This window comes from Ammodytes marinus, assembly GCF_949987685.1.
Source record: "Ammodytes marinus genome assembly, chromosome: 3".
Lineage (NCBI taxonomy): Eukaryota > Metazoa > Chordata > Actinopteri > Uranoscopiformes > Ammodytidae > Ammodytes > Ammodytes marinus.
The window spans coordinates 27937484-27962250 of NC_137232.1; the positions used below are offsets into that span (position 1 = coordinate 27937484).

At 41.6% G+C, this 24767-nt stretch overlaps 3 protein-coding genes across 3 annotated transcripts; all 3 read left to right on the plus strand.

The window, feature by feature from the left end:
- Positions 1 to 7226: 7226 nt before the first annotated feature.
- On the plus strand, positions 7227 to 13534 carry LOC307248639 (SAM domain-containing protein SAMSN-1-like). The gene is made up of 8 exons (XM_080025082.1): positions 7227 to 7376; positions 8864 to 8944; positions 9195 to 9326; positions 9931 to 10048; positions 10233 to 10384; positions 10515 to 10727; positions 11157 to 11304; positions 12814 to 13534. The coding sequence occupies exons 1-8, from the start codon at positions 7320 to 7322 to the stop codon at positions 12945 to 12947; spliced, it is 1035 nt and encodes a 344-aa protein (XP_079881208.1). The 5' UTR covers positions 7227 to 7319; the 3' UTR covers positions 12948 to 13534.
- Positions 13535 to 13585: 51 nt separating this feature from the next.
- Positions 13586 to 19874, plus strand: LOC307271331 (SAM domain-containing protein SAMSN-1-like). Its single transcript, XM_080053749.1, has 8 exons — positions 13586 to 13715; positions 15203 to 15283; positions 15534 to 15665; positions 16270 to 16387; positions 16572 to 16723; positions 16854 to 17066; positions 17496 to 17643; positions 19154 to 19874. Exons 1-8 carry the CDS (start codon positions 13659 to 13661, stop codon positions 19285 to 19287), a joined length of 1035 nt encoding a protein of 344 aa, XP_079909875.1. The 5' UTR covers positions 13586 to 13658; the 3' UTR covers positions 19288 to 19874.
- Positions 19875 to 20445: 571 nt separating this feature from the next.
- Positions 20446 to 23872, plus strand: hspa13 (heat shock protein 70 family, member 13). Its single transcript, XM_080054134.1, has 5 exons — positions 20446 to 20555; positions 20672 to 21012; positions 21750 to 21963; positions 22136 to 22303; positions 22790 to 23872. Exons 1-5 carry the CDS (start codon positions 20531 to 20533, stop codon positions 23362 to 23364), a joined length of 1323 nt encoding a protein of 440 aa, XP_079910260.1. The 5' UTR covers positions 20446 to 20530; the 3' UTR covers positions 23365 to 23872.
- The last annotated feature ends 895 nt before the right edge of the window (positions 23873 to 24767 follow it).

The following is a 24767-nucleotide window of genomic DNA, read 5'->3' on the forward strand; positions in this document are numbered from 1 at the left end:
TGAAGGTAGATTGGAAATAAAGAGGTTAAGCTCATCTATGTATATGCCAATGCTCATTGAGACTCTCTCAGCAAGACTTGGGCAGGGCCTTTTCCAACCATTTTCGCTACTGACATTGTGGACTGTAGATAGATAGATAGATAGATAGATAGATAGATAGATAGATAGATAGATAGATAGATAGATAGATAGATAGATAGATAGATAGATAGATAGATAGATAGATAGATAGATAGATAGATAGATAGATAGATAGATAGATAGATAGATAGATAGATAGATAGATAGATAGATAGATAGATAGATAGATAGATAGATAAACTGTGTCTTGTTTTTTAGTTTTTTATTGTGATGTCTTTTGTCCCACTAGAGACGAGGAAACCTAAACACAAAGCAGAAACCAAAGACGGGAAAGGAGCTCATCATTCTGGCACGAAGAAAAAGGAGAAACCGCCCCAGAGTCAGGTCAGACTAAAAAGCTTCTTGGCCAGCATAACTTGTTGAAGTGCACTCAACAGATATTATTTCATGTCATATTATATTATATACTGTATTTTATCACGCAAACATTTTGCAATGATGCAAACTAAGGTAATGTTATGTTACATCTAAAAAATAAATAGTTTTAAATTATGTTTGTGCTTGTATCTTTATGGCATGGTAGGGTAACATAAAATATTTAATTAAGATTTAAAGTGTGTCAAAGCACCCTGCTTTATATCTCTGCACCGCTGTTATTAATAAAGCACCGCATAAACCACCTACTGTCACAGATGCTGCACCTGTAGATGTGGTTTGCAGGTATGGACTGGTGCTCACATGGCACACCGGGCCATTTTATGTCAACTTCCATGCTGCCACCTGTTTGTGGCATCCAAAGAGCCCCCGTCGGCCTAAATGGCACAATCATTCAAAGCAAATGCTGATTAGGTTTACAGTGCAGATGGTCTAAAGTGGGGTACGGCTCTCTGTGTAATCCCGGCCACATGGCAAAGAGCGATCTGATAACAAGAGTAGGACTGTCTGTGTGTGTGTGTGTGTGTGTGTGTGTGTGTGTGTGTGTGTGTGTGTGTTAGGAGTGGGGAAGGTTTAGAGGCCCCATACCAGATTACTAGTGCCCACTCTGACTAATACACATCGTACTGAGAAGCTAAACAAAACAGAGCTTGCCAGTCGAGGATCAGCAGCAGCTCCCAGCACCTCACAGTGCGACTGCGCTGCAAAAGCACCAGCAACCTAAATCATATTTGATGGAAAATGTTACGATAAATAACCACCTCCAAAACAAAATCTCCATGCACGAAGAAGCATGCTATTATGCAAAAATGGCAAGGCAAACCGGTGTTTATCGAGTGCTCTATTTATCCTGTTAAACATTTTGGTTTGGCATGTCAGCATGCAAATATGTGCTACTTTTGAAAAAAAGTGCAACTGATGCTCATGGAGTATTTATTAGTAAAGTGTGCATTTGGTCATAAGTTTTGTCCTGATGATTGTACTTGACAGGGAGATAATACATCATCAGGTTCTAGCTAAAATCATTGAGGTAATGTTAACGACTGTAGCAAATTTAAGGGATTTGACTCACAATCAAAAATATATATAAATATCTTAAAACCAACCGTAATAATTAATAATATGTGTACAATGGAGATAATCATGGTTTAATCAAGGACTTGAATACTTATATATACTTTTTAATTCCTTCCTATTTGTCAACCATATGCCTTTTCATTTGAATATACTCTAATATTCCGCTCAAAGTACAGGGTCATTAACCATAACCCATTGAATATAAGTACAGTGGAGGAAATAAGTATTTGATCCCTCACTGATTTTGTAAGTTTGCTCACTTACAAAGAAATGAGCGGTCTATAATTTTAAAGCTAGGTTTATTTTAACAGTGATAGATAGAATATCAAAAAGAAAATCCAGAAAATCACATTAAAAAAAATATATAAATTATTTTGCATTTCATTGAGTGAAATAAGTATTTGATCCCCCACCAACCATAAAGAATTCTGGCTCCCACAGATTAGTCCTCGTGCTTTAAAAAAGTATTCCTAATCTCAACTAGTTTCCTGTATAAAACACACCTGTCTCAACTTGTTACCTGTATAAAAGACACCTGTCCACAGAGTCAATAAATCAAACTCCAACATCTCCATCATGGGCAAGACCAAAGAGCTGTCTAAGGACATCCGGGACAAGAATGTAGACCTGCACAAGGCCGGAATAGACTACAAGACCATTGGCAAGAATCTGGGTGAGAAGGAGACAACTGTTGGTGCATTATTCAAAAATGAAAGAAACAACAAATGACCCTCAATCTCCCTCGGTCTGGGGCTCCATGCAAGATCTCACCTTGTGGGGTATCAATGATCATGAGAAAGGTGTGGGATCAGCCCAGATCTACACAGGAGGAGCTTGTTTATGATCCCAAGGCAGCTGGGACCACAGTCACCAAGAAAAACAATGGTAACACACTGTGCCGTAATGGATTGAAATCCTGTAGTGCCTGTAAGGTCCCCCTGCTCAAGAAGGAACATGTACAGAACCGTCTGACGTTTGCCAATGAACACCTGAACGACTCAGAGAATGCTTGGGAGAAGGTGATGTGGTCAGATTAGAAGACAATCAAGTTATTTGGTATCATAGTGACTCGCCATGCTTGGAGGAAGAGGAATTCTATGACCCCAAGAACACCATCCCCACAGTCAAGCATGGAAGTTATAGCATTATGCTTTGGGGGTGTTTCTCTTCTAAGACAGGTGGACTTCACTGCATAGAGGGAAATATGGATGGGGACATGTACCATGAAATACTGGGTGACAAGCTCTTTCTCTCAGCCAGGTCTGTATAAATGGGTTGTGGATGGGTCTTCCAGCACGTCAATGACCCTAAAAATACAGCAAAGGCAACAAAGGAGTGGCCCAAGAAGAAGCACATTAAGGTCATGGAGTGGCCTAGCCAGTCTCCGGACCTTAATCCAATAGATCTGTGGAGGGAACTGAAGCTCAAGCGACAGCCTCGAAACTTTAAAGATTAGGAGAGGATCTGCAAAGAGGAGTGGTCCAAATATCCTCCTGAGATGTGTCCAAACCTGGTCATCAACTATAAGACACGTCTGACCTCTGTACTTGCCAACAAGGGTTTCTCCACCAAGTACTAAGCATGGTTTTGATAGGGGATCAAATACTTATTTCACTCAACGAAATGCAAAATAATTTCTATCTTTTTTTCATGTGATTTTCTGGATTTTCTTTTTGATATTCTGTTAAAATAAACCTAGCATTAAAATTATAGACCGTTTATTTCATTGTAAGTGGGCAAACTTACAAAATCAGTGAGGGATCAACTACTTATTTCCTCCACTGTATAAGACTCTTTTTCTATCACAATAGAATACCATACCAATTATCACTTATGTACTGTATGTTTGTTTTTTGTATCCAATTGAGCAATCAGAAGTTGTGTCAGATTTAAGAGATTTAAGAAGTAAATGTAACATGTGTTGTGTGTGTTGCTTCTTTCCAGAGTGTCCAGGCTAGTGGCGCGGAGTCCAAACCTGCTGTCAAAAGAAGCCAAAAACCTGTGAAGAAAGCAGGTGCAAAGGGTGGAAAAGAGGGCTCAAAGAAAAGTCACAACTCCACAGGTAAAACAGGTTCCGACGAGGAGAGCCCTCCCCCCCTGCCCACTGTCCTTCCTCACTCCTAATGACTCAACAAAACAAATGAGCTAGATGTGTGCTTACAGTAGCAGAGCAGGCCCTTGCAGCAAATGTCAAAATGTACCAACACTACTTCATGACTTTTGGTCGAAATGTTGCAACTTTAGTTCATGACGTTTTTGTTAATACTGAATTATACTTCTGCTTTAAGTATTACAACACCTTCAATGTCGGTACAGTATATGTGGTGTCCCTACAGTATAGGTTTCACAGGGCTGCTTTATAGCAACAGGCATCCATTACAACTAGAACAGGGCTACAAAGGCAAAGGTCGACACCACAAGAACTCTGATGATTAGTCAGTTTCATGCTACTCTCTTTCCGCTTCTGCTTCTGAGGTCTCACACATGGACTTGTCCATCTTGCAAAGCCGTTTCGTCTCCAACACGCCTTCTCACTGTCTTTGTTGCTGGTTTGTCACAAAGTAAAAGTTTCAAAGAGAAAAGGCAGTATTTGTTTGCGTGAGTGCATATAGTTTTGTGTGTTGGCGTTACGACACTAAATATAACAACACAGTCGGTGCATTTACATGAGGTAATCCTTTGGTGATTGGGCATGGATTTCGTTCCTTCTGCTGTACGTCCATGTTTTTTCTTAACAGTAAAATCAACAACTGACATTTCTTTGGGGGGCGACACCGGTTTGTAAACGCTGCCATACTGAGAAACACAGAGAGAGTTGTGTGGGGCTTATAGGCTTAATCAACTTTGTGTCAACTCGTTTGGCGATGACTTGAATGAACTGTCATTCAATTATATGAAAAAGTTACACACTATAGCTTTTAATACCAATTAATTTCTATTTTTCCCTATCCTTCTCTTTCAGTGCGCCCCCCACCATGTGCTATGAGCCCACCCATGGGACCAAACTATCTGGACGTGCCATACAGGTCAGACAGGAGGCCGTACTTAGGAAAGTCCTCCACCCTCCCAGTCCCCGCTCAGGAGAACACAACCCCAGGCCGGTGCACTGACGTGGTCAACCTCCCCGGTGGAGCAACACCCACACACACCCACCACCAGCGCTGGAGCAATGCAGGTGACAGCAGTCCTGCCTGGGGAAGCATCCAGCACACCTGCCGCAGGCCGCTCACAGAGTACCGCATGTACTCCCAGGACTTAACCACACCCCATGGGAAGGAGTGGGAAGGAAGACATCAGCAAGGGGCAGCCCAGGAGGACAGCCTGAAACGGGACTCTAAACCCCCAATTCCCCCAAGGGTGCCGCGATCTATCACTGATGTGGATCTATTGGACCAAAATGTAAGTTTGTGCTGACCGGATATGTGCTTTTTAAATGATTACTGAGCCCTTGAAAGAGGACTGGCTGAGTGCAGTAGCGGTTCTGATGCTTTTACTTTTATTGCATCATCATTTTTCACTTCAGAAGTGCTCAGTGCAACTGCAGTTTGACAGAATTGGTCACTGTGTAGCTCTAAGGAAGTGTCTTTTTTAAAATAACCTTAACCCTTTGCGATGCCTTTTTGAGGAACTTGCATCCATCAGGTCTGTGTCACTGTGCTTGATCGGGTCACTTTAAGGATGCTGATAGGCACCACAAAACTAAAACGTTTTGGTATCGGGATTGACTTTTAGAACCCCTGCAGCAAGCTGGCAGGTTCATATGAAAGACAATTCAATCAGTTGCTGTTCTATACAGCCAGTTCAAAGGTGACTCAGAGCTGCTTAACACAATATTGCAGATTGAGCTTAAAGCACTGGACTTCCGTCAAAGCACACGACCTCTGCTTACACCATGTGCACGTGTGTGCCCTGTGGGACAGTAGTTAAAGCTTGGGAGGAAATGAACTGAGAGGAGAAGGATCATCCGAAAGGGAGATTACAAGATCCCTATAGATCTATAGTGTGATAGGTTCCGAGAGATCAAATGTCAGGTTGTTGGACATGGAGCTTCTCAAGGGTATTGCCAGAGGGTTAAGACTCTCTCAATGTATTCTCGTATAGCTTTCTAATGACGTCATGAAAGTGAAAACCCAACAAGTCCATTTTGCTCTGCTCGGAATCTATTTAACCCTTTACCTTTATGAGATTCTAAACATACCTAAACATAAATCTATCGTCTTCTTCAGATATGTTTGAAAACAACGGAAGACAAACGTAAACTAAAGGATTGGTGACTATAAGTCAGGTGACTTTTTCAAACGGCAAATATCTCATTTTGAACTGTTCAGATGAACAACTGCCCCTCCGTTGTGCCTCTGAAGTAATAGATTAGAAACCTTAATCTGGATTGTCAGGAGTTTACGGCTGATTGAAAGCAGCAGGATTAGGCAATGGTTTTTGTCTGTAGAATTCCCTTTTCTACAGCTGACTGATTGAAATCCCCCGCAATGTAAACACAACGGCAAATCCCCACTCGACAGCCATGAAGGATCCTGTGGAGATTTCAAAACTGCCTCAGATACAACGGGGAAGGGAGGGAGAGGGCCATGTTTTGTAGGAAAGTTACAAATGGCTCTTTTCAACCCTTATCACAAAAAATCAAAGTGTTCAGTATCTTGGTGTTTTCTAAGACAAGATGAAATGTATCCACTTCCGTATTTAGAGCGGACATGAAGCGGAAAGTGTTTCGACACAGCAAAGTCGCCACTTTCTGTGTTTCTGTGCTGTTCCTCATGTCATACGTCAACACTTCCTTAAAAGTATTCACCCCACATTAAGAAATGAATGCAAAAGAGTCATTGCTACAACATCTTTTACCATAACCAAGTTCCCATATTGCTAGGAATGGGGCATTTTGAGAAATATGTGCACTTTCACAAAAATGTATTAGATTGTACCATTTAAAACAAACCCAGCAACTTTAACTGTAACGTTGATGGACAGGTAAGTTCATGTTTATGCTACCCCTGTACCTGATACACATACGTTACTTGAAGGAGTTATACTCCTCGACATTACTACACGACTCAGTAGCTGAGCATATCAACCACATAGTGGAGCGGCTAAGTGCTACAGTCTTTCAATTTGTGATACAAGCCTGGAAAATGGAATTAGCAGTCTCCAAGGGTCACTTGACAAGAAAATTGTCAGAGAAAAAAAATAAAAAAAAAAGGTTTATGAAAAAACCCAATACATTTCTATGAGACATTTTCAAATTCACAATTTCAAATGTCTTGGAAAGTTTTCTGGTCAAGTGACCCATGGAGACTGCTCATGCCAAATGTCATGCTTGTATCTTTGTAATGAGCACTTAGCCGCTCAACTAGCAGATGTGCAGCACAGTAGCAGTTATGACGCGAGCTCATCTTCACCAGAACAGATCATATCTTAAATACCAAAATTACAAAACCTAAATGTAGCCGTTCCTGGAAGTGGCCATCAACATTGTCAACGAGTAGGCCATAAAATGCACACTCAAGCTCTTGTTTTTTTCCCTTTCAAAGCGATACTGCTAAGAGCGACACAATGCCAATTGCCTCACATCCTGTGTTGTAAGGGAAGTGGGCCAGCCAGCACATCAGACAGGCAGCCTCAGCGTTAGTTAACACTTGACTGTCAGGAGACTGGGCTAAAGAAAAGAGGAGAGCAAGGATTGAGAGTTGATAATAACCTTAACAAAGGAGAAAATGTTACATAGGGCGGCCTCCAATGTGTCAGACAAATCAAAGAGCAGCAAACCGAAGGTAGGTAAAAAGAAAATATGAGAATTCTGTGACATTGTGTAGGATGTAAAGATGTGCAAGCGTCAATTTTGACAGTGTCACTTAAACATGTTTCCATTGCTCTCAAGAAGTAGACAGAGAGACCTTTACTTTGTAACAAGTTGTAATCAAATGTAACATTGTTGAAATTAACGTTTACATTTAAAATGTACAATTTGTGAAATACTAGTCTAGTCTTTCAGAAAGACTAGTTGACATAGTAGACTTTATTTTTCAAGGTAAAACGGAAAAACAGCAATAAATATAAAAATCCTTAAATTCTGTTGCTATTGCATTTCGAAGTCAATGTGGTCCTGTCGTAAACACAGAATCAATCTACTGAGGGCTGTCCAGGAGTATGACGCTTATATTTGACCAGGATTTCCAGGGATTATTCATTTATTTTATTATTTCGGTGCTGTGCCGTTGGGGATAATGGGGACTTGGTGGAGATTATAACGACTTTTAGTTGTATGAAAAATTGGGGGGAGGGGGAGAGAAAAAAAAGGAAAGGATTAAAAGTCAGCCAGAGTAAAGTGACTATGGGTGTATGTAATGAGTGTCCCAAAAAAATACAGCCAGGAATGTTTTATTTATGTATTTACCTTCTAATTTTTCGTATGACATCTCTCTGCTGACACTGAACTGCACCATGAGTTACCACAAATAATGATACGTGCATTATAACCAAAGATGTACCGCATATTTTGCAAGCTCTCATTCCGAAACACTCTGGGAAGAGACTTCATATTTACTATAGATCTTTACATAGTGCAGGCTTTCACACACCCAGTGTTTTTCCGCTAGAGCCTCCAATGTCCTGATGGAGAAAAATAGTATCCAGTGGAGAACCAGACGCTTCTAGGGGGGTCCGGGGGTATTTTTTTCACCTTTTTAAAGTGAAATGCATGAATCTGGTACACTTTGAGAGGAAAATTAAGAGGCTAAATATGAGGAATTTTGTGTGAACAAAGTATTTGGAGACACTGGGTCTGATGAATTAGAAGCTATTGAAGAAAGACACATGGATTTTCCATAAAAATATTAATTTAAAATAACACAATGTATGCAGGGTCCTCTGGGTTGGGCTTGGTGCTCTTTTTCTTTAACAAGACCTATTTCTCTGTAATATAATGAATGCAGTGAGAGGAACGAAGCAGAAGAACTCTTGTCCAGCTATGCTGTGATTTTAATATAAATATATTGAAAACCACTGCCTTAATGGATAGCATGGATATAAACATTATAGGCAGATGAATTCACTGAAATTTCAATCATATTTCATTGGTGAGATGATCCACTCATAGGTCATAGGCTGAAGATGCAGCAGGTCTTTTCAAAGGATGTTTGAGGCTTGAGGCAGCTGGGACCAGGCCTTACCAATATACAATGCCTTTAAGGAATGGTGTTAAATGTTGCTACACATCCTTGTCAGTGCCCCTAAGACATCCTTTGCATCCTCCCCACAGCGCTCCACCAGCTTCGGCAAGTTCGAAGGTCTCAGAAATAACCCATCACCAGCCAGACCAGAGGAAAATGGAACCGCCGTGGTTAGTAGATTTGTTTGATTTCATAACATATGTTCATGCACAATAGCAAAATACGTCATGTATTTGGAAGAACTAAAGCAGTTATTGAATATATGCACTTATATAGATATTAGCAGCTTTGGAGTTCTGACACTGGAAAACAAGGTTCATGCTGGGAAGAACCCCTTTGCGGTGCAGGAAGTTTTGTATTTTGCTTGTTTATGAAGCATAAAACACAACACTATGTTCTAAAAGCACTTTCTCTACACAGCTCACAGAAGAATGTGAAGGTTTGGATGCAAACAAATCTGCTGGACTTGGGAAGAAAATGAAGGCAATTTCACTGACCATGCGCAGAAAAATGGGCAAAAAACACGCAAAGGCTTCTTTTTCTGAGGAGATAGTGAGTATGCAAAACACACACACGCAAGCACACACACACACACACGCACACACACACACACACACACACACTCCACTTTTTTCTTTTTAGATGACTGTTTACTAAGGGATGAAACTTAAATTAGTAGTTCAAGGATAGAAATAGTAATACGTCATGTGCGTTGATCAACAATTTCTAAAAAATGTATCAAACATCCCACAGATGCACGTCACACGCAGTAAAAGTCCAGACAATTGGCCTCACTTACAGCAAACCTCTGTTTTTTCTCAAGAGTCTTGTCGCTCTCATCTCTTTTTCAACCCACATCCTCCAATGTGACGCTGTGGCTCACAGTATTCATATGATGTTCTTCACTCTGACCTACACCGAAAAGTAAAAGTGCCTGGTTGCAGTTCTTGTTACAGATGTTGCGATAAAATGAAACTTAGTGCTCTTTCAGAACCTACATCTCTACCTGAAGCTCTCTGTTTTAGTTTCCTTGTTGGCTTCTACTTTCAAATTGACTTTGCCCACTTTTGTACCTTTTGCCTGCGATTTAAAGAGGATTATAAAGTTTGTCTGTATTCTTTAACAGGAGTTTGTATTTTTTTTTTGTACCTTCCAGGGAGATGACATAGACAAAGACCCAGAGGCAGAGACGGAAAGTGGCGCTCCGGTTGAGAAAAATTCTGCAAAGACAAGCAATTCCTTGGAGAGTCTTTACAGTGGCCAGAGCTCCTCTAGTGAGTACCTTCACATACTGCATACACTGCAATGCTGGAACAAAGAATACTGGGTCGTTTTAGCTCACAGTGAATACATATATATTTAACTTTAACTTATCCACAATGTACATTTCAATGAACCAGTACAGTGTTTTGCCATTTGATTACTGTCGTCACAATGTTGTTGTGTTTGTGTGTTCAGGCGGGGTGACCAGTGAGTCCAATGGTTCGGGCCAGAGGGACAGTCTGAGGCTGGAGGAGGACGGCTCCTATCAGGGACCGTTCTGTGGCAGCGCACGCGTCCACACAGACTTTGTTCCCAGCCCGTATGACACAGATTCCCTCAAACTCAAGGTAAGACGCAAAAACAACATGGCCGTCTCCTCAAAGGCCCAAATATGAAGGACTCCTCCAACAGATAAGGACAAACATCGTCTGAATACATATGTACATAGATAACATGCCCTATAATGTCTTTACTTAGGTTGGTGACATCATCCAAATCATCAGCAAGCCTCCGATGGGCATCTGGACGGGCATGCTGAACGGCAAAGTGGGCAACTTCAAGTTCATCTACGTGGACGTTTTGGTGGAGAAACAGGAGGAAGAGGAAGCTCCCAAGATCAGACAACCCAAGCTGAGCAAAAGACCTCGGCCCAAAACACTGCTGGAGTTACTGGAGCGACTGAATCTGGAGGTGAGGACGGGATCTATTCGCTTAGTCTTTTTAGTCTGTTCAGATGGGTTTGTAAGACAGCAACGAGCATAACAAGCGTGCAGCTAAAAGAGCACTTCACTTTGCTCTCCTCCTGAATGAGGTGGGACTCTTCTCCTGCTGTAAACCTAATCTAGTAGTTACCCCACTGTGGTTGAAACAAGCGTGAAATGGTGCCACGCTTTCATAACTTTGACTTTAAAGACTGTAGGTAGATGACACTGACATCTGTGGTCTCAGTTTGAAACCAGTAGCATGTTATTGTACCACACATGATCTAAAACAGGATGTGTTGGAACTTGAAGATAGGTAGATGAAAGGAGAATATGTACAGTATATACCGCTGGGGATTTTTGTTGCTCAAGTACACAGTTGATGGTAATGAAGAGGCTGCTGTTGTTGTTGCTGCAGGAGTACGCCTCTGCCTTGCTGCTAAATGGCTACCAGACAGTGGAAGACCTGACACACCTGCAGGAGAAGCACCTGATAGAGCTGAACGTCAAAGACCCCGAGCACAGACGCAGGCTTCTGGCTGCTGCCGAATGCCGCTACGCAGAAGGTGAGCCACACATCAAGGCCACGACTCGGAACAAATGTTAATGAAGACAACACTTCATTTGACATGTTTTCTTTTTCACAGCAGACTTGTCATAGTATAGTAGGCTGTGAACGGGTGATGGTGGTATATCATTAAAAATGTCTTTGCACTAGTGTGTCTAAAATGTTACGAGTAAGCCATGACAGTGTGACAGCGTGCCACCATTGTTTACGTACCCTTTGTTCCCATGCCAGTTTATAGAGCCTAGGATGTGCATTTACACCATATTCCTTCAGTGCACTCATAGTACGTACAGGTATCAGAACCGTGAGGAGATATTCACTGATTTTGACAGTTCTCCAGAATCGCTGACTCAACCTTTAAAGTGACACACCTGTGTGAGCTGACGAGCCTCACAATTTCATCATCAGCCAATCAGAAAGCAGCATTCAAAAAAGCCACGGAACAAGGGTCATTTTTCTGTAACTTCCAATTAACAAAAAAAGCTTGAAGGACTTTAGAGACATTTAAACAGGAAGAGCAAAGTCTACTCCTTTAACCTTAAACATAATATAGAACAGTGTTGGTGTATTTTTTTTATCATTTTTGGGTTGATTATGATGGATTATTCTTTCAAATGTAAAATAGCTGGTGAAAGCTGAGAAATTTGTGCCACACAGAATAACAAAAAAACAGCCTGTGCGCTCTGAGAGGCTTATCAGTGACTTCCTGTTACTCAGACAGAAAGTGCTTAATGGAGCAGAAGGTGTTCCTGTAATTTGATGTCTTGAAGCAGAAAGCTGATTATTGCAGATCCTGCATAAATGAAAACAAACTCACATTCCAGTGCGAAGGAGGGATCAACATTCAGCGGCTAGCTTTAGCTCAGTGTGATTGTGTTGTGTCGCGGCTGCATTATGACGCAAATGAAAGGTCATTGTGATTTTTTTTCTGTTTGGGTGAATAAACAGATGGCAGCTGCCGTGTTGGCGTGATCCTTCCAAGCTTGTTGACTCACATGAGATGACAGTAATTTAATCAAGCTGAGCTCCATTAGGTTAGTGCTTCGGCAACCTGGACAAGAGGATTAGTAGCTTCAATCAGTGAGGTAGAAATATTTAAAAAATGGTGGAATATTTTTACCTTGTGAGCATGAGGAGTGAAAGTCAAAGAGGGCATTTTGAAATTTGGTTTCCAAAAATGAGAAGGTATGTTTTCTGCTGCTGTTTGCCGGGTCACACCTGCTGCCGTTCTTTCAGTATTTGGGTCATTTGGCTACTCACAGTCAGTTGACAAAACATTGACCTGTTTTCACAGTCATTTTGTAGCAATAACAACCTCTTATCTTGAAAATAATCTTCAGTGCTATTGCTATCACAGTAACAAAAAAGAAGCTGCCTTATACATTTAAATATGGGTTATTTTCCAGTGACTAAATAGGCCTAGCACAGATAAGATCTCCTCTAATGTGGTTGGAAACAGATACATTATATGACATTTGAATTGATTCCATTTGGTTTGTGGGTGCAGGTGACGAGGTGAGGGAGGCAGAGGAGCTCATATCTTCCCACAGTCTACATGAAGAAGACAGCGACTGTCCCAGAGACTCAGGCTGCTTCATTCCATCCGAATGTTCAGAAAGCAAAGAGGACACAGGAGAGTGATCCCTTTTTCAGATGGATCATTTCATATTTGGATTTCAGAGTTGGGTATTTTCATACGATAATTATCCCTTTATTTTCTTTAAAGTGTGATACGTTGAGGAAGAACAAGCAACCGATATTCTAAATGTCATCTTATCTGTTTGTCACTTTGTTAACAATATAATCAAGTTGTATGTTTTGATTTATGTTTTTTTTTGTTATTGAAAAAGTGATTATTTTCAATGGTTAACTGTCATTTGTATTTATTGCATTCCAATTCACTCAGTGTTTGTCCATATGAAGCCATTATTTATCTGCATCTTTTTTCACCAGAGCCAATCTCAATGTTGGCAGATGTTTTGGAAACGTAGTGTCTAGGTTTGATACAAATGTAAATCTTGCCTATAATGTATACTGTACAGGAAAATGTGTGCTTGTTTCTTTGTTTTGTTTGAAAGAATGGTGTGTGTGTGTGTGTGTGTGTGTGTGTGTGTGTGTGAGAGAGAGAGAAAGAAAGAGAAAGCGAGCCTGCTGTGCACTCATTTGAAAATCAGCATTCAACTGTTTTCGCAACATTTTGTAAATAAAATGAGAAAATAAATACTATTAAAAATACAGTCCAAATACAATGTTATACTCAGCGTTAGTTAACACTTGACTGTCAGGAGACTGGGCTAAAGAAAAGAGGAGAGCAAGGATTGAGAGTTGATAATAACCTTAACAAAGGAGAAAATGTTACATAGGGCGGCCTCCAATGTGTCAGACAAATCAAAGAGCAGCAAACCGAAGGTAGGTAAAAAGAAAATATGAGAATTCTGTGACATTGTGTAGGATGTAAAGATGTGCAAGCGTCAATTTTGACAGTGTCACTTAAACATGTTTCCATTGCTCTCAAGAAGTAGACAGAGAGACCTTTACTTTGTAACAAGTTGTAATCAAATGTAACATTGTTGAAATTAACGTTTACATTTAAAATGTACAATTTGTGAAATACTAGTCTAGTCTTTCAGAAAGACTAGTTGACATAGTAGACTTTATTTTTCAAGGTAAAACGGAAAAACAGCAATAAATATAAAAATCCTTAAATTCTGTTGCTATTGCATTTCGAAGTCAATGTGGTCCTGTCGTAAACACAGAATCAATCTACTGAGGGCTGTCCAGGAGTATGACGCTTATATTTGACCAGGATTTCCAGGGATTATTCATTTATTTTATTATTTCGGTGCTGTGCCGTTGGGGATAATGGGGACTTGGTGGAGATTATAACGACTTTTAGTTGTATGAAAAATTGGGGGGAGGGGGAGAGAAAAAAAAGGAAAGGATTAAAAGTCAGCCAGAGTAAAGTGACTATGGGTGTATGTAATGAGTGTCCCAAAAAAATACAGCCAGGAATGTTTTATTTATGTATTTACCTTCTAATTTTTCGTATGACATCTCTCTGCTGACACTGAACTGCACCATGAGTTACCACAAATAATGATACGTGCATTATAACCAAAGATGTACCGCATATTTTGCAAGCTCTCATTCCGAAACACTCTGGGAAGAGACTTCATATTTACTATAGATCTTTACATAGTGCAGGCTTTCACACACCCAGTGTTTTTCCGCTAGAGCCTCCAATGTCCTGATGGAGAAAAATAGTATCCAGTGGAGAACCAGACGCTTCTAGGGGGGTCCGGGGGTATTTTTTTCACCTTTTTAAAGTGAAATGCATGAATCTGGTACACTTTGAGAGGAAAATTAAGAGGCTAAATATGAGGAATTTTGTGTGAACAAAGTATTTGGAGACACTGGGTCTGATGAATTAGAAGCTATTGAAGAAAGACACATGGATTTTCCATAAAAATATTAATTTAAAATAACACAATGTATGCAGGGTCCTCTGGGTTGGGCTTGGTGCTCTTTTTCTTTAACAAGACCTATTTCTCTGTAATATAATGAATGCAGTGAGAGGAACGAAGCAGAAGAACTCTTGTCCAGCTATGCTGTGATTTTAATATAAATATATTGAAAACCACTGCCTTAATGGATAGCATGGATATAAACATTATAGGCAGATGAATTCACTGAAATTTCAATCATATTTCATTGGTGAGATGATCCACTCATAGGTCATAGGCTGAAGATGCAGCAGGTCTTTTCAAAGGATGTTTGAGGCTTGAGGCAGCTGGGACCAGGCCTTACCAATATACAATGCCTTTAAGGAATGGTGTTAAATGTTGCTACACATCCTTGTCAGTGCCCCTAAGACATCCTTTGCATCCTCCCCACAGCGCTCCACCAGCTTCGGCAAGTTCGAAGGTCTCAGAAATAACCCATCACCAGCCAGACCAGAGGAAAATGGAACCGCCGTGGTTAGTAGATTTGTTTGATTTCATAACATATGTTCATGCACAATAGCAAAATACGTCATGTATTTGGAAGAACTAAAGCAGTTATTGAATATATGCACTTATATAGATATTAGCAGCTTTGGAGTTCTGACACTGGAAAACAAGGTTCATGCTGGGAAGAACCCCTTTGCGGTGCAGGAAGTTTTGTATTTTGCTTGTTTATGAAGCATAAAACACAACACTATGTTCTAAAAGCACTTTCTCTACACAGCTCACAGAAGAATGTGAAGGTTTGGATGCAAACAAATCTGCTGGACTTGGGAAGAAAATGAAGGCAATTTCACTGACCATGCGCAGAAAAATGGGCAAAAAACACGCAAAGGCTTCTTTTTCTGAGGAGATAGTGAGTATGCAAAACACACACACGCAAGCACACACACACACACACGCACACACACACACACACACACACACTCCACTTTTTTCTTTTTAGATGACTGTTTACTAAGGGATGAAACTTAAATTAGTAGTTCAAGGATAGAAATAGTAATACGTCATGTGCGTTGATCAACAATTTCTAAAAAATGTATCAAACATCCCACAGATGCACGTCACACGCAGTAAAAGTCCAGACAATTGGCCTCACTTACAGCAAACCTCTGTTTTTTCTCAAGAGTCTTGTCGCTCTCATCTCTTTTTCAACCCACATCCTCCAATGTGACGCTGTGGCTCACAGTATTCATATGATGTTCTTCACTCTGACCTACACCGAAAAGTAAAAGTGCCTGGTTGCAGTTCTTGTTACAGATGTTGCGATAAAATGAAACTTAGTGCTCTTTCAGAACCTACATCTCTACCTGAAGCTCTCTGTTTTAGTTTCCTTGTTGGCTTCTACTTTCAAATTGACTTTGCCCACTTTTGTACCTTTTGCCTGCGATTTAAAGAGGATTATAAAGTTTGTCTGTATTCTTTAACAGGAGTTTGTATTTTTTTTTTGTACCTTCCAGGGAGATGACATAGACAAAGACCCAGAGGCAGAGACGGAAAGTGGCGCTCCGGTTGAGAAAAATTCTGCAAAGACAAGCAATTCCTTGGAGAGTCTTTACAGTGGCCAGAGCTCCTCTAGTGAGTACCTTCACATACTGCATACACTGCAATGCTGGAACAAAGAATACTGGGTCGTTTTAGCTCACAGTGAATACATATATATTTAACTTTAACTTATCCACAATGTACATTTCAATGAACCAGTACAGTGTTTTGCCATTTGATTACTGTCGTCACAATGTTGTTGTGTTTGTGTGTTCAGGCGGGGTGACCAGTGAGTCCAATGGTTCGGGCCAGAGGGACAGTCTGAGGCTGGAGGAGGACGGCTCCTATCAGGGACCGTTCTGTGGCAGCGCACGCGTCCACACAGACTTTGTTCCCAGCCCGTATGACACAGATTCCCTCAAACTCAAGGTAAGACGCAAAAACAACATGGCCGTCTCCTCAAAGGCCCAAATATGAAGGACTCCTCCAACAGATAAGGACAAACATCGTCTGAATACATATGTACATAGATAACATGCCCTATAATGTCTTTACTTAGGTTGGTGACATCATCCAAATCATCAGCAAGCCTCCGATGGGCATCTGGACGGGCATGCTGAACGGCAAAGTGGGCAACTTCAAGTTCATCTACGTGGACGTTTTGGTGGAGAAACAGGAGGAAGAGGAAGCTCCCAAGATCAGACAACCCAAGCTGAGCAAAAGACCTCGGCCCAAAACACTGCTGGAGTTACTGGAGCGACTGAATCTGGAGGTGAGGACGGGATCTATTCGCTTAGTCTTTTTAGTCTGTTCAGATGGGTTTGTAAGACAGCAACGAGCATAACAAGCGTGCAGCTAAAAGAGCACTTCACTTTGCTCTCCTCCTGAATGAGGTGGGACTCTTCTCCTGCTGTAAACCTAATCTAGTAGTTACCCCACTGTGGTTGAAACAAGCGTGAAATGGTGCCACGCTTTCATAACTTTGACTTTAAAGACTGTAGGTAGATGACACTGACATCTGTGGTCTCAGTTTGAAACCAGTAGCATGTTATTGTACCACACATGATCTAAAACAGGATGTGTTGGAACTTGAAGATAGGTAGATGAAAGGAGAATATGTACAGTATATACCGCTGGGGATTTTTGTTGCTCAAGTACACAGTTGATGGTAATGAAGAGGCTGCTGTTGTTGTTGCTGCAGGAGTACGCCTCTGCCTTGCTGCTAAATGGCTACCAGACAGTGGAAGACCTGACACACCTGCAGGAGAAGCACCTGATAGAGCTGAACGTCAAAGACCCCGAGCACAGACGCAGGCTTCTGGCTGCTGCCGAATGCCGCTACGCAGAAGGTGAGCCACACATCAAGGCCACGACTCGGAACAAATGTTAATGAAGACAACACTTCATTTGACATGTTTTCTTTTTCACAGCAGACTTGTCATAGTATAGTAGGCTGTGAACGGGTGATGGTGGTATATCATTAAAAATGTCTTTGCACTAGTGTGTCTAAAATGTTACGAGTAAGCCATGACAGTGTGACAGCGTGCCACCATTGTTTACGTACCCTTTGTTCCCATGCCAGTTTATAGAGCCTAGGATGTGCATTTACACCATATTCCTTCAGTGCACTCATAGTACGTACAGGTATCAGAACCGTGAGGAGATATTCACTGATTTTGACAGTTCTCCAGAATCGCTGACTCAACCTTTAAAGTGACACACCTGTGTGAGCTGACGAGCCTCACAATTTCATCATCAGCCAATCAGAAAGCAGCATTCAAAAAAGCCACGGAACAAGGGTCATTTTTCTGTAACTTCCAATTAACAAAAAAAGCTTGAAGGACTTTAGAGACATTTAAACAGGAAGAGCAAAGTCTACTCCTTTAACCTTAAACATAATATAGAACAGTGTTGGTGTATTTTTTTTTATCATTTTTGGGTTGATTATGATGGATTATTCTTTCAAATGTAAAATAGCTGGTGAAAGCTGAGAAATTTGTGCCACACAGAATAACAAAAAAACAGCCTGTGCGCTCTGAGAGGCTTATCAGTGACTTCCTGTTACTCAGACAGAAAGTGCTTAATGGAGCAGAAGGTGTTCCTGTAATTTGATGTCTTGAAGCAGAAAGCTGATTATTGCAGATCCTGCATAAATGAAAACAAACTCACATTCCAGTGCGAAGGAGGGATCAACATTCAGCGGCTAGCTTTAGCTCAGTGTGATTGTGTTGTGTCGCGGCTGCATTATGACGCAAATGAAAGGTCATTGTGATTTTTTTTCTGTTTGGGTGAATAAACAGATGGCAGCTGCCGTGTTGGCGTGATCCTTCCAAGCTTGTTGACTCACATGAGATGACAGTAATTTAATCAAGCTGAGCTCCATTAGGTTAGTGCTTCGGCAACCTGGACAAGAGGATTAGTAGCTTCAATCAGTGAGGTAGAAATATTTAAAAAATGGTGGAATATTTTTACCTTGTGAGCATGAGGAGTGAAAGTCAAAGAGGGCATTTTGAAATTTGGTTTCCAAAAATGAGAAGGTATGTTTTCTGCTGCTGTTTGCCGGGTCACACCTGCTGCCGTTCTTTCAGTATTTGGGTCATTTGGCTACTCACAGTCAGTTGACAAAACATTGACCTGTTTTCACAGTCATTTTGTAGCAATAACAACCTCTTATCTTGAAAATAATCTTCAGTGCTATTGCTATCACAGTAACAAAAAAGAAGCTGCCTTATACATTTAAATATGGGTTATTTTCCAGTGACTAAATAGGCCTAGCACAGATAAGATCTCCTCTAATGTGGTTGGAAACAGATACATTATATGACATTTGAATTGATTCCATTTGGTTTGTGGGTGCAGGTGACGAGGTGAGGGAGGCAGAGGAGCTCATATCTTCCCACAGTCTACATGAAGAAGACAGCGACTGTCCCAGAGACTCAGGCTGCTTCATTCCATCCGAATGTTCAGAAAGCAAAGAGGACACAGGAGAGTGATCCCTTTTTCAGATGGATCATTTCATATTTGGATTTCAGAGTTGGGTATTTTCATACGATAATTATCCCTTTATTTTCTTTAAAGTGTGATACGTTGAGGAAGAACAAGCAACCGATATTCTAAATGTCATCTTATCTGTTTGTCACTTTGTTAACAATATAATCAAGTTGTATGTTTTGATTTATGTTTTTTTTTGTTATTGAAAAAGTGATTATTTTCAATGGTTAACTGTCATTTGTATTTATTGCATTCCAATTCACTCAGTGTTTGTCCATATGAAGCCATTATTTATCTGCATCTTTTTTCACCAGAGCCAATCTCAATGTTGGCAGATGTTTTGGAAACGTAGTGTCTAGGTTTGATACAAATGTAAATCTTGCCTATAATGTATACTGTACAGGAAAATGTGTGCTTGTTTCTTTGTTTTGTTTGAAAGAATGGTGTGTGTGTGTGTGTGTGTGTGTGTGTGTGTGTGTGAGAGAGAGAGAAAGAAAGAGAAAGCGAGCCTGCTGTGCACTCATTTGAAAATCAGCATTCAACTGTTTTCGCAACATTTTGTAAATAAAATGAGAAAATAAATACTATTAAAAATACAGTCCAAATACAATGTTATACTGTCAATTATTTATTTAACCTTCAAGTACAGTGCCTGATATATGAGTTGTTGATGCATATACATGTAGGCCTATAAATATAAACTATCGGTAAAAAAGGCTTTCATTTGTTTCAGTTTATTACACATTTTCTAATTTGATCTATTTTAATTTTAATTAAATACTTAAAGCTTTTTTTTTTTACTTCATTGTGTTTAAATAATACTCTAATGTTTAATATCTGTTTTAATGTAGCCTAATGTATTCCTTTTTTGTCATAGCCTACATTGTAGCTGCTATGGCTCGATTGGCCGAGTAACCCCCGATAGACTGTATGCTCTGGCTCTGCCTGGTTGGCTGTGAACAAAGTTACGTCACGAGGCTGTCGTTTAACGTTGCATGCCGCTTGCGTCGACGGGAAATGTAGTTTAAATTTCACATCTGCTGGGCTGTCCATGGCGTGGAAGGCGTATGCCGTGGACTACATTTCCCAGAATCCACGAGGTGAAGCTGAATGTTGACGTGTATTTTGTTGGCAGTCTGAAAACTTCCCCTTTCGCATCATCTACTTGTCAAAGCGCCGGACATCATTTTAACCTCAATTTTGAGACATTTTAAGCCGTGGCCGACTTCGCAACAGTGTCTTACAATGTCCGGAGAAATGTCCATGATTGGTAAGTGGAATGACATTTATTTTCCCCAATAAACAGGCCTGATAACGTTTGAGCCAAGTGGTTTGGTCCAGCTGTTATACTTGTGTTAACTTGTCACCATCATAATGCTGTCACAGGTTCGGTTATTCTGGCCCTGTTCCTGGCCGGTTACCTGGGCCAGCAGTACCTGCCGCCCCCCACACCCAAAGTGATCGGCCTGGACCTGGGCACTACGTTCTGCTCTGTGGGCGTCTTCCACCCGGGCAGCGGGGAGGTGGAGGTGATGGCGGATGAAAAGGGAAGGAAGAGCATCCCCAGCGCTGTGTCGTTCACCACCACCGCGGTGCTGGCAGGACACGACGCAGTGGATGTGGCCGACAGCAACCAGCAGAACACTATCTACGACGCCAAGAGGTTCATCGGGAAGATCTTTGAGCCGCAGGTGCTGGAGCAGGAGAGTGCTCGGTACCCTTTTAAGGTGGGCGAGGATGTGACTTGGACTGGACTACTTTGTATTGTGTGTTGCAGAATGAATGTCTCTTGAGCAGACGAGAAGTGATCTCTCAATCCAAATAATGACTCTTCTGGGAAACATTATTATTACAAATTACATTATGAAATAGCCTTTAGAAAACATTGTAACATTTTGGCAGTGAGTACAATATTTCATTTGGGTAAGAGCATGAATCATATGCTCTGCTGTGAACCATATTTACAACCAACCAAGCCTGTTTAAAAGTGCAGAACAGAAACAAAGCATCGACATTGTTGTCTATTCATTTTCTCACAATATAATAATTCCTCTCAGCTATACTGATCATGTCCATTTAACGCCTGTTATTTGCTTTGGTCTTTAACAATCTGTCCCCCCTCTTTCCCTCTTGTCTTGCCTCTATACCTCCTCTCTCCCTCTTGTCTTCCCTCTATACCTCCTCTCTCCCTCTTGTCTTGCCTCTATACCTCCTCTCTCCCTCTTGTCTTCCCTCTCTCCCTCTCATCTTGCCTCTCTCCCTCTTGTCTTCCCTCTATACCTCCTCTCTCCTTCTTGTCTTCCCTCTCTCCCTCTCGTCTTGCCTCTCTCCCTCCTCTCTCCCTCTTGTCTTCCCTCTCTCCCTCCTCTCTCCCTCTTGTCTTCCCTCTATACCTCCTCTCTCCCTCTTGTCTTGCCTCTCTCTCCCTCCTCTCTCCCTCTCGTCTTGCCTCTATACCTCCTAGGTGGTTTACAATAACGGCAGTGCAGAGTTTCTGATCTCCACCAACGACACGTTCACGGTGAGTCCGGAGTTCATCGGCTCCAGGCTGTTGCTGAAGATGAAGAAGATGGCAGAGCTACAGCTGGGCGTGACCATCCTCAAAGCGGTCATCTCTGTGCCCGCAGAGTTTGACGAGAGACAGAGGAACTACACCGTCCGGGCCGCCAACCTTGCCGGTCAGTCACTCACTCCATACACAGCCCTTATATTGCTATGCCTGGATGTGTATTTTAACAAAGATCCATAGTAGTGTCCTCACCAAAAGCATTACACACTCAGGCAATGCATTAGTAATATAGATGGCAGTGCCAGTATTTTAAGTGTACACTCTCTCCCCTTGTCTTGCAGGCCTGGAGATCCTGCGTGTGATCAATGAGCCCACGGCTGCAGCCATGGCGTACGGCCTACACAAGGTGGACGTGTTCAACGTGCTGGTGGTGGACCTCGGGGGAGGAACCCTGGATGTTTCTCTGCTCAACAAACAGGGAGGCATGTTCCTCACCAGAGCCATGGCAGGTAATACTGTCTTTAGATAGGAGGGGATATGTACCTACAGAAGCTTTTCTTTTCTTCTCTTCATGATTGAACCTACCTAGTGTGAGTGCGCACCTTAATCTGAAACTTCTTAATGCAGTGTTTGTCTGAATAAGAAGAGTTGTATTTTTTAATAATGCAGTTGCCTTAACTTCACGACCTATTTCACCGGTGGGAATATGAAGGTGTATTGAACTCTGAGATCCTATGTAGTACAAATGTGCAAACATTTTAGAAATGGGTTCATCCTTGCCTAAGAAGAGGCAGAAAGAGTGTTTTATGGTCTCACTGTCTAACCCTACATTTTCCCATGTGTGACATGTATCACACATGGGAAAATGTAGGGTTAGGATTAACAGGACCGCTGGGCCATTATATTATAATTGTGATTTTATAACGATAGAACGCCGGCTCCATATGGGTAAAGTATTCCTTTCAGTGAACCGTATTTATGAATTTTTTTGGCAGGGAATAACAAGCTTGGAGGTCAAGACTTCAGCGAGAGGTTGCTGCAGTATACCACGGAGCTAGTCCTACAGGAGTTTGGTGTGGCGCCCACTCTCAAAGAGGACATACACCATCTCCGGCAGGCCGTGGAAGCCGCCAAGCTCAACCTCACCCTCCAACCCAGCGCCACTGTCCGGGTTCCCCTGCAGCTTCACCGCAGCCCCCAGTCTCCCCAAGGCGCCGCTCCTGCTCTGGTTCTCTTCCAGGCTGAGATCACCCGCGAGCTGTTTGAGGAGCTCAACGAGGATCTCTTCCAGAAGATCCTGGCTCCTGTAGAGACGGTGCTGGCAGAGGGCCACCTGGACAAAGAGGAAGTGGATGAGATAGTGCTGGTGGGAGGCTCCACCAGGATACCACGCATACGGAGGCTGATCAGTGAGTATTTTGGGAAGGAGCCCAACACCTCAGTGGACCCTGACCTGGCTGTGGTGACCGGAGTGGCCATCCAGGCCGGCATCATGGGCGGCTCCTGGCCACTACAAGTCAGCGCTATAGAGATCCCCAACAGACACCTGAGGAAAACAAACTTTCTCTAAGTTTTATTTATTAAGACAGAGACTTCCTAACTGTTCCATGCTTCTCATATGTGCATCATTTAAACTCTGCTGTATGGTGAATGAAGATAGGCAAGATTCTCAGGTTTTTCCAACTCATCGCATTCTTTTGTGTTGGTGAAGGTGAGAGAAGCAGAAAAACCAGTGATGATCGCGTGATAAAAATGCATTAACATTCCTCTTCCACGTGTGCAGCTGCTAACATCTGCCGAAGTGAACAGTGCTGTTTGCAGTGACTGCTGCTATTGTTGTGTGCGAAGCCTCAGCAGAATTAACAGTGACACACTTGAGAAATATGAAAGAAAAAGCCTCTCATGAATCTACTGATCCATTTAGCTTGAATGATGAACCTCAGTCATGGTAGAGATACATTAATGGTATTTAATCCAGGGAACCGTCACTTGTTCAAGGGACTTAAAGACTAGCCAGTACATCTACAGCTATTTATTTATTTATTCCCATTAGCTGAGTGTGTGTGTGTGTGTGTGTGTGTGTGTGTGTGTGTGTGTGTGTGTGTGTGTGTGTGTGTGTGTGTGTGTGTGTGTGTGTGTGTGTGTGTGTGTGTGTGTGTGTGTGTGTGTGTGTGTGTGTGTGTGTGTGTGTGTGTGTGTGTGTGTGTGTGTGTGTGTGTGTGTGTGTGTGTGTGTGTGTGTGTGTGTGTGTGTGTGTGTGTGTGTGTGTGTGTGTGTGTGTGTGTGTAATCTAATCTATGCTGCTACATGAAGGTACAGGTAGAATAAAGCCTTAATGTTCACACAGGATTGTGAATCTGAAATGATTAGAACCTTTTCATGAAATAGATTGAAATGCTTGCCTTAAAGACTGAAAAAGGCACTTATTATAGTGCTGTTCTTTGAGGACTTCCACTTGCCAACTTTACCTAATGGTGCAATAGTGTGTGTGTGTGTGTTTTTTAAACGCAGTGACTTGCGCTGCCGTACACACTTCAAATATTTGTTTTACAACAGCCTGAGAAGACCAACTCTGGTAGTCCCACAAGAGGACCAAAGCACGGTTAACTTGTGCCTCGTGTATATGATGTTGGAGAAACTTGTCACATCATCTAGGTGGTTTGCTGGACCAGACACATGGTTTGCGGTTGTCAGGGTGCCTCAAATGTGAATGATTTGTTTGATTATTTATTGTGAAAAAACTGTTCTGAGTTATTGTATATCATAAAACTGTTTCTTTATGGAAATATAAAACTCAGAATTTTGTATCTCTGAAAGTGGACGGTCCAATAGGAATGAATGAACCAAGGACTTTACATTCCTTTGAAAAGTATAAGCTTTTTTTTTGCCAATTGTGATGTTTAACATGTCATTAACCTTCAGTGCATCTTAGGCCCTTTTTGGTACATTTTGGTTTTTCATTTCACAACTGCT

Bases quoted from the DNA above. Each gene is read 5' to 3' on its own strand.
- LOC307271331 (XM_080053749.1), top strand. From the start codon at position 13,659: ATGTTACATAGGGCGGCCTCCAATGTGTCAGACAAATCAAAGAGCAGC. The intron at 15,666-16,269 runs GTGAGTATGCAA...TGTACCTTCCAG, and splicing joins CTTCTTTTTCTGAGGAGATA to GGAGATGACATAGACAAAGA. The intron at 16,724-16,853 runs GTAAGACGCAAA...GTCTTTACTTAG, and splicing joins CAGATTCCCTCAAACTCAAG to GTTGGTGACATCATCCAAAT.
- LOC307248639 (XM_080025082.1), top strand. From the start codon at position 7,320: ATGTTACATAGGGCGGCCTCCAATGTGTCAGACAAATCAAAGAGCAGC. The intron at 7,377-8,863 runs GTAGGTAAAAAG...TCCTCCCCACAG, and splicing joins CAAAGAGCAGCAAACCGAAG to CGCTCCACCAGCTTCGGCAA. The intron at 10,385-10,514 runs GTAAGACGCAAA...GTCTTTACTTAG, and splicing joins CAGATTCCCTCAAACTCAAG to GTTGGTGACATCATCCAAAT.
- hspa13 (XM_080054134.1), top strand. From the start codon at position 20,531: ATGTCCGGAGAAATGTCCATGATTG. The intron at 21,964-22,135 runs GTCAGTCACTCA...CTTGTCTTGCAG, and splicing joins CCGGGCCGCCAACCTTGCCG to GCCTGGAGATCCTGCGTGTG. The intron at 22,304-22,789 runs GTAATACTGTCT...TTTTTTTGGCAG, and splicing joins CCTCACCAGAGCCATGGCAG to GGAATAACAAGCTTGGAGGT.